We start from the raw sequence: 9,595 nt of genomic DNA, 5'->3' as shown, positions 1-9,595 counted from the left end.
GGAGTGGCTTCCATCTGGCCACTCTACCATACAGGCCTGATTGGTGGATTGCTGCAGAGATGGTTGTCCTTCTGGAAGGTTCTCCTATCTCCACAGAGGACCTCTGGAGCTCTGACAGAGTGACCATCGGGTTCTTGGTCACCTCCCTGACTAAGGCCATTCTCCTCTGATCGCTCAGTTTAGATGGCCGGCCAGCTCTAGGAAGAGTCCTGGTGGTTTCGAACTTCTTCCACTTATGGATGATGGAAGCCACTGTGCTCATTGGGACCTTCAAGGCAGCAGAACTTTTTCTGTAACCTTCCCCAGATATGTGCCTCGAGACAATCCTGTCTCGGAGGTCTACAGACAATTCCTTTGACTTCATGCTTGGTTTGTGCTCTGACATGAAGTGTCAACTGTGGGACCTTCTATAGACAGGTGTGTGCCTTTCCAAATCATGTCCAATCAGCTGAATTTATCACAGGTGGACTCCAATTAAGCTGCAGAAAAATCTCAAGGATGATCAGGGGAAACAGGATGCACCTGAGCTCAATTTGGAGCTTCATGGCAAAGGCTGTGAATACTTATGTACATGTGCTGTCTCCATTTTTTTTATTTTTAATAAATTTGCAAAAATCTCAAACTTTTTCACGTTGTCATTATGGGGTGTAGAATTCTGGGGAAAAAAATGAATTTAATCCATTTTGGAATTAGGCTGTAACATAACGAAAAGTGGAAAATGTGATGCGCTGTGAATACTTTCCGGATGCACTGTATCTTGTAATTGATTAGGATGGAAGGTTTTTATTGAGTTGTTATTTAGAATTGATATGTTTATGTAAATAATATTTTGTAAAATACATTTTTAATAAGGTATCTTACTAATGTGCTTTCAAGTACACATCCACAAACAGTATATGTTTTATGAAAACATAGGTTATTTTACTTTTTGGAGTTTAGTTTCAAATAATTCATTTGCAGTTTCTTAAAAATTCTTTAAAGAAAGTAAGATGGAAAACAATCATAACTCCTAAGAATCAATCAAAAATAATTAGCTACCATATATTTTTGTGTGTAATAATTACATAATTAAATGTAAACTTCATTTAACAAAATTTAGATGTATTTGATTCCAGTTTCTTGTTGTTTTCTATGACACTTGAAAGAAATGGGACAACAAAAAAGTAAACTCTGAACATTTTGCATTATGTAAGGAAAAAAAATCGTTTTAAAACTTAAACTAAACAAAAGAAAAGGGGTGTTTTGATGAATATGTTTTCGTTCCAAATGTATCCCAATTTTAATATTTTAAGATGAATTGTTAAAATCCAGTCCATTGCACTGTGAGCCCAAAAATGTTAAACTGCAAAATGTGGTATGTCAAAATATATTAGTAAAAATCACAAAGTCATAAGGATTTCAGGTGTGAAAGGTTGGTAAAAGCTACAGTTGAAATATGTTTTTGCAGCTATTTAGAAGTCTTTTTAGTAATTAATTGTATTTATTTTCTGCTTTGCATGCTGCTTTTCTCATTAGGCAAGCAACATGGCTATGATACAGAGCGCTTTGTTGGCTATGTGAATGAGGGACTTCTGTGCTACATTTGTCAAGATGTGCTGGTAAACCCACTTCAGGCACCTTGTGAACATGCCTTCTGCAGTACCTGCATCCACGGCTGGTTGGTGCATCTCCATAACTGTCCTGAGGACAGACAATCACTTGATGTTTCAGTGTTGCGGCCTTTATTCAGGTAGCTAAAACAACAAGACATAGTCTTTTCATCACAGCAAGTTGAATTTTCAATGTAATACTCATTTTTCAGCCCAGTATTACACTGTGTATATATGCAAAGCTAAAAACTGCCTGAGGACATTGCTTTCCTTCTGCGTAAACTTTTCTTCACCATTGCCTTCAACATAGTTTTGTATTAATTCAGCACACTTTTACCTTTGATTTTTAATTTTTTAAAAATGCTCATTTAACAAGGTATATGAAGAATGTATTGAAACGATTGCAGAACCGATGCAGAAACAGAGAACATGGCTGTAATATGGTATGTTCACTTGAATCTATAGATCTGCATGAGCGGGAAGATTGGGATTCCATGCATCAATGCCCGTGAATCACTCTGAACATTTTGCAGTTACTGCTAAGGACAGTATACGTTTTCGAAAACTTAAACTAAACAATTTTAAGATGAATTGTAATCCTGTTTTGACTATACAATATGTTAAAATCACGTTCCAAATGTATCAGATACTGTATATTCTTTCAGCATGTTTTTAAGTATGTATTGATTATTGGTGGTCCATTGCACTGTGAGCTCAAAAATGTCAAAATGCAAAATCTGGTATGACAAAATATATTAGTAAAAATCACAAAGTCATAAGGATTTCAGGTGTGAAAGGTTGGTAAAAGCTACAGTTGAAATATGTTTTTGCAGCTATTTAGAAGTCTTTTTAGTAATTAATTGTATTTATTTTCTGCTTTGCATGCTGCTTTTCTCATTAGGCAAGCAACATGGCTATGATACAGAGCGCTTTGTTGGCTATGTGAATGAGGGACTTCTGTGCTACATTTGTCAAGATGTGCTGGTAAACCCACTTCAGGCACCTTGTGAACATGCCTTCTGCAGTACCTGCATCCACGGCTGGTTGGTGCATCTCCATAACTGTCCTGAGGACAGACAATCACTTGATGTTTCAGTGTTGCGGCCTTTATTCAGGTAGCTAAAACAACAAGACATAGTCTTTTCATCACAGCAAGTTGAATTTTCAATGTAATACTCATTTTTCAGCCCAGTATTACACTGTGTATATATGCAAAGCTAAAAACTGCCTGAGGACATTGCTTTCCTTCTGCGTAAACTTTTCTTCACCATTGCCTTCAACATAGTTTTGTATTAATTCAGCACACTTTTACCTTTGATTTTTAATTTTTTAAAAATGCTCTTTTAAATAGGTATATGAAGAATGACTTGAAACGATTGCAGAACCGATGCAGAAACAGAGAACATGGCTGTAATATGGTTTGTTCACTTGAATCTATAGATCTGCATGAGCGGGAGTGTGAAGATTGCTGGATTCCATGCATCAATGCCCGTGCGTATCAATAGGACATTTTCAGTTACTGCTTGTACAGTATACAACTTCGAAATGTACCCCAATTTAAATATTTTAAGATGAATTGTAATCCTGTGTAAACTATACAAAATATTAAAATCACAGTGAACATTGTCAGATACTGTATATTCTTTCAGCATGTTTTTATGTATGTATTGATTATTGGTGGTCCATTGCACTGTGAGCTCAAAATGTCAAAATGCAAAATCTGGTATGACAAAATATATTAGTAAAAATCACAAAGTCATAAGGATTTCAGGTGTGAAAGGTTGGTAAAAGCTACAGTTGAAATATGTTTTTGCAGCTATTTAGAAGTCTTTTTAGTAATTAATTGTATTTATTTTCTGCTTTGCATGCTGCTTTTCTCATTAGGCAAGCAACATGGCTATGATACAGAGCGCTTTGTTGGCTATGTGAATGAGGGACTTCTGTGCTACATTTGTCAAGATGTGCTGGTAAACCCACTTCAGGCACCTTGTGAACATGCCTTCTGCAGTACCTGCATCCACGGCTGGTTGGTGCATCTCCATAACTGTCCTGAGGACAGACAATCACTTGATGTTTCAGTGTTGCGGCCTTTATTCAGGTAGCTAAAACAACAAGACATAGTCTTTTCATCACAGCAAGTTGAATTTTCAATGTAATACTCATTTTTCAGCCCAGTATTACACTGTGTATATATGCAAAGCTAAAAACTGCCTGAGGACATTGCTTTCCTTCTGCGTAAACTTTTCTTCACCATTGCCTTCAACATAGTTTTGTATTAATTCAGCACACTTTTACCTTTGATTTTTAATTTTTTAAAAATGCTCTTTTAAATAGGTATATGAAGAATGACTTGAAACGATTGCAGAACCGATGCAGAAACAGAGAACATGGCTGTAATATGGTTTGTTCACTTGAATCTATAGATCTGCATGAGCGGGACTGTGAAGATTGCTGGATTCCATGCATCAATGCCCGTGCGTATCAATAGGACATTTTCAGTTACTGCTTGTACAGTATACAACTTCGAAATGTACCCCAATTTAAATATTTTAAGATGAATTGTAATCCTGTGTAAACTATACAAAATATTAAAATCACAGTGAACATTGTCAGATACTGTATATTCTTTCAGCATGTTTTTATGTATGTATTGATTATTGGTGGTCCATTGCACTGTGAGCTCAAAATGTCAAAATGCAAAATCTGGTATGACAAAATATATTAGTAAAAATCACAAAGTCATAAGGATTTCAGGTGTGAAAGGTTGGTAAAAGCTACAGTTGAAATATGTTTTTGCAGCTATTTAGAAGTCTTTTTAGTAATTAATTGTATTTATTTTCTGCTTTGCATGCTGCTTTTCTCATTAGGCAAGCAACATGGCTATGATACAGAGCGCTTTGTTGGCTATGTGAATGAGGGACTTCTGTGCTACATTTGTCAAGATGTGCTGGTAAACCCACTTCAGGCACCTTGTGAACATGCCTTCTGCAGTACCTGCATCCACGGCTGGTTGGTGCATCTCCATAACTGTCCTGAGGACAGACAATCACTTGATGTTTCAGTGTTGCGGCCTTTATTCAGGTAGCTAAAACAACAAGACATAGTCTTTTCATCACAGCAAGTTGAATTTTCAATGTAATACTCATTTTTCAGCCCAGTATTACACTGTGTATATATGCAAAGCTAAAAACTGCCTGAGGACATTGCTTTCCTTCTGTAAACTTTTCTTCACCATTGCCTTCAACATAGTTTTGTATTAATTCAGCACACTTTTACCTTTGATTTTTAATTTTTTAAAAATGCTCTTTTAAATAGGTATATGAAGAATGACTTGAAACGATTGCAGAACCGATGCAGAAACAGAGAACATGGCTGTAATATGGTTTGTTCACTTGAATCTATAGATCTGCATGAGCGGGAGTGTGAAGATTGCTGGATTCCATGCATCAATGCCCGTACGTATCAATAGGACATTTTCAGTTACTGCTTGTACAGTATACAACTTCGAAATGTACCCCAATTTAAATATTTTAAGATGAATTGTAATCCTGTGTAAACTATACAAAATATTAAAATCACAGTGAACATTGTCAGATACTGTATATTCTTTCAGCATGTTTTTATGTATGTATTGATTATTGGTGGTCCATTGCACTGTGAGCTCAAAATGTCAAAATGCAAAATCTGGTATGACAAAATATATTAGTAAAAATCACAAAGTCATAAGGATTTCAGGTGTGAAAGGTTGGTAAAAGCTACAGTTGAAATATGTTTTTGCAGCTATTTAGAAGTCTTTTTAGTAATTAATTGTATTTATTTTCTGCTTTGCATGCTGCTTTTCTCATTAGGCAAGCAACATGGCTATGATACAGAGCGCTTTGTTGGCTATGTGAATGAGGGACTTCTGTGCTACATTTGTCAAGATGTGCTGGTAAACCCACTTCAGGCACCTTGTGAACATGCCTTCTGCAGTACCTGCATCCACGGCTGGTTGGTGCATCTCCATAACTGTCCTGAGGACAGACAATCACTTGATGTTTCAGTGTTGCGGCCTTTATTCAGGTAGCTAAAACAACAAGACATAGTCTTTTCATCACAGCAAGTTGAATTTTCAATGTAATACTCATTTTTCAGCCCAGTATTACACTGTGTATATATGCAAAGCTAAAAACTGCCTGAGGACATTGCTTTCCTTCTGTAAACTTTTCTTCACCATTGCCTTCAACATAGTTTTGTATTAATTCAGCACACTTTTACCTTTGATTTTTAATTTTTTAAAAATGCTCTTTTAAATAGGTATATGAAGAATGACTTGAAACGATTGCAGAACCGATGCAGAAACAGAGAACATGGCTGTAATATGGTTTGTTCACTTGAATCTATAGATCTGCATGAGCGGGACTGTGAAGATTGCTGGATTCCATGCATCAATGCCCGTGCGTATCAATAGGACATTTTCAGTTACTGCTTGTACAGTATACAACTTCAAATGTACCCCAATTTAAATATTTTAAGATGAATTGTAATCCTGTGTAAACTATACAAAATATTAAAATCACAGTGAACATTGTCAGATACTGTATATTCTTTCAGCATGTTTTTATGTATGTATTGATTATTGGTGGTCCATTGCACTGTGAGCTCAAAAATGTCAAAATGCAAAATCTGGTATGACAAAATATATTAGTAAAAATCACAAAGTCATAAGGATTTCAGGTGTGAAAGGTTGGTAAAAGCTACAGTTGAAATATGTTTTTGCAGCTATTTAGAAGTCTTTTTAGTAATTAATTGTATTTATTTTCTGCTTTGCATGCTGCTTTTCTCATTAGGCAAGCAACATGGCTATGATACAGAGCGCTTTGTTGGCTATGTGAATGAGGGACTTCTGTGCTACATTTGTCAAGATGTGCTGGTAAACCCACTTCAGGCACCTTGTGAACATGCCTTCTGCAGTACCTGCATCCACGGCTGGTTGGTGCATCTCCATAACTGTCCTGAGGACAGACAATCACTTGATGTTTCAGTGTTGCGGCCTTTATTCAGGTAGCTAAAACAACAAGACATAGTCTTTTCATCACAGCAAGTTGAATTTTCAATGTAATACTCATTTTTCAGCCCAGTATTACACTGTGTATATATGCAAAGCTAAAAACTGCCTGAGGACATTGCTTTCCTTCTGTAAACTTTTCTTCACCATTGCCTTCAACATAGTTTTGTATTAATTCAGCACACTTTTACCTTTGATTTTTAATTTTTTAAAAATGCTCTTTTAAATAGGTATATGAAGAATGACTTGAAACGATTGCAGAACCGATGCAGAAACAGAGAACATGGCTGTAATATGGTTTGTTCACTTGAATCTATAGATCTGCATGAGCAGGAGTGTGAAGATTGCTGGATTCCCTGCATCAATGCCCGTACGTATCAATAGGACATTTTCAGTTACTGCTTGTACAGTATACAACTTCGAAATGTACCCCAATTTAAATATTTTAAGATGAATTGTAATCCTGTGTAAACTATACAAAATATTAAAATCACAGTGAACATTGTCAGATACTGTATATTCTTTCAGCATGTTTTTATGTATGTATTGATTATTGGTGGTCCATTGCACTGTGAGCTCAAAATGTCAAAATGCAAAATCTGGTATGACAAAATATATTAGTAAAAATCACAAAGTCATAAGGATTTCAGGTGTGAAAGGTTGGTAAAAGCTACAGTTGAAATATGTTTTTGCAGCTATTTAGAAGTCTTTTTAGTAATTAATTGTATTTATTTTCTGCTTTGCATGCTGCTTTTCTCATTAGGCAAGCAACATGGCTATGATACAGAGCGCTTTGTTGGCTATGTGAATGAGGGACTTCTGTGCTACATTTGTCAAGATGTGCTGGTAAACCCACTTCAGGCACCTTGTGAACATGCCTTCTGCAGTACCTGCATCCACGGCTGGTTGGTGCATCTCCATAACTGTCCTGAGGACAGACAATCACTTGATGTTTCAGTGTTGCGGCCTTTATTCAGGTAGCTAAAACAACAAGACATAGTCTTTTCATCACAGCAAGTTGAATTTTCAATGTAATACTCATTTTTCAGCCCAGTATTACACTGTGTATATATGCAAAGCTAAAAACTGCCTGAGGACATTGCTTTCCTTCTGCGTAAACTTTTCTTCACCATTGCCTTCAACATAGTTTTGTATTAATTCAGCACACTTTTACCTTTGATTTTTAATTTTTTAAAAATGCTCTTTTAAATAGGTATATGAAGAATGACTTGAAACGATTGCAGAACCGATGCAGAAACAGAGAACATGGCTGTAATATGGTTTGTTCACTTGAATCTATAGATCTGCATGAGCGGAGTGTGAAGATTGCTGGATTCCATGCATCAATGCCCGTGCGTATCAATAGGACATTTTCAGTTACTGCTTGTACAGTATACAACTTCGAAATGTACCCCAATTTAAATATTTTAAGATGAATTGTAATCCTGTGTAAACTATACAAAATATTAAAATCACAGTGAACATTGTCAGATACTGTATATTCTTTCAGCATGTTTTTATGTATGTATTGATTATTGGTGGTCCATTGCACTGTGAGCTCAAAAATGTCAAAATGCAAAATCTGGTATGACAAAATATATTAGTAAAAATCACAAAGTCATAAGGATTTCAGGTGTGAAAGGTTGGTAAAAGCTACAGTTGAAATATGTTTTTGCAGCTATTTAGAAGTCTTTTTAGTAATTAATTGTATTTATTTTCTGCTTTGCATGCTGCTTTTCTCATTAGGCAAGCAACATGGCTATGATACAGAGCTTTGTTGGCTATGTGAATGAGGGACTTCTGTGCTACATTTGTCAAGATGTGCTGGTAAACCCACTTCAGGCACCTTGTGAACATGCCTTCTGCAGTACCTGCATCCACGGCTGGTTGGTGCATCTCCATAACTGTCCTGAGGACAGACAATCACTTGATGTTTCAGTGTTGCGGCCTTTATTCAGGTAGCTAAAACAACAAGACATAGTCTTTTCATCACAGCAAGTTGAATTTTCAATGTAATACTCATTTTTCAGCCCAGTATTACACTGTGTATATATGCAAAGCTAAAAACTGCCTGAGGACATTGCTTTCCTTCTGCGTAAACTTTTCTTCACCATTGCCTTCAACATAGTTTTGTATTAATTCAGCACACTTTTACCTTTGATTTTTAATTTTTTAAAAATGCTCTTTTAAATAGGTATATGAAGAATGACTTGAAACGATTGCAGAACCGATGCAGAAACAGAGAACATGGCTGTAATATGAGGGTTTTTAAATTTTAAAATTGCAAACCCATTAGGCCCTTTAAAGTTTGAGAATTGGGGGGGACCGGGGGGGAAAAAATTTGTTTTTTTGGGTTTAGGGTTTTCCCCATATTTTTCATAAAAAAATTTTTTTAATCTTTTTTGGAAAATTTTTTAATAAAATAAAAATGAAATTCTTTTTTCCCCCCTTCCCTTTAAATATTTTTTTTCCCCTTTTTTATTTGATTTTTTTTTTTAAAAAAATGTTTTTTAAAATTTTAATGAAAAACTTAAAAAATTTTAAAAAACAAAAAAGGAAAGGTTTGGTTTTTAATTTAAATTAGGGGGATTAAATTGCTTTTTTCTAAATTTAAATAAATTTTCTTTTTGCGGGTTTCAAAAAAAACCCCAATTTTTTTTAAAAAGTTTGTTTAAAAACAAAATAAAATTTTGTAAACTTTACCGATTTTTTTGGTTTGATTTTGTGGCCAATTTTCAGAAAAAATTGGGAAAATTTTAAAAAAAAATTTTTAAAAAAACCCAAGGGTTTAAAAGGGAAATTAAAAAAGGGAAATTTTTTTTTTTTAATTATTTTTTTTTTAGTTTTTGGCCAAAATTGTTTTCGTTTTTTAAAACAAACTGGTTTTTAAAGCTTTTTAAAATAATTTTCCCTTTTTTAGGTAGGGAAAAGCGGGGTTTTAAACCCCCCAAAAAGGGGG

At 35.1% G+C, this 9,595-nt stretch overlaps 1 protein-coding gene across 1 annotated transcript; it reads left to right on the top strand.

Annotated features, from left to right (window-relative positions):
* The first annotated feature begins 1,496 nt into the window (after positions 1 to 1,496).
* Positions 1,497 to 8,072, top strand: LOC120519842. The gene is made up of 12 exons (XM_039742624.1): positions 1,497 to 1,729; positions 2,941 to 3,080; positions 3,474 to 3,687; positions 3,924 to 4,063; positions 4,457 to 4,670; positions 4,905 to 5,044; positions 5,438 to 5,651; positions 5,886 to 6,025; positions 6,419 to 6,632; positions 6,867 to 7,006; positions 7,400 to 7,613; positions 7,850 to 8,072. The coding sequence occupies exons 1-12, from the start codon at positions 1,497 to 1,499 to the stop codon at positions 8,070 to 8,072; spliced, it is 2,226 nt and encodes a 741-aa protein (XP_039598558.1).
* The last annotated feature ends 1,523 nt before the right edge of the window (positions 8,073 to 9,595 follow it).

This window comes from Polypterus senegalus, unplaced genomic scaffold, assembly GCF_016835505.1.
Source record: "Polypterus senegalus isolate Bchr_013 unplaced genomic scaffold, ASM1683550v1 scaffold_6064, whole genome shotgun sequence".
Lineage (NCBI taxonomy): Eukaryota > Metazoa > Chordata > Cladistia > Polypteriformes > Polypteridae > Polypterus > Polypterus senegalus.
The sequence above is the reverse complement of the archived record's forward strand: the minus strand, read 5'-3'. Positions and strand labels throughout refer to the sequence as shown.

Excerpts from the sequence above, each read along its gene's own strand:
- LOC120519842 (XM_039742624.1), top strand. The coding sequence starts at position 1,497 with ATGCTGCTTTTCTCATTAGGCAAGCAACATGGCTATGATACAGAGCGC. Across the intron at positions 3,081-3,473 it reads GATTCCATGCATCAATGCCC|GCAAGCAACATGGCTATGAT; the intron begins GTGCGTATCAAT and ends TTTTCTCATTAG. Across the intron at positions 5,045-5,437 it reads GATTCCATGCATCAATGCCC|GCAAGCAACATGGCTATGAT; the intron begins GTACGTATCAAT and ends TTTTCTCATTAG.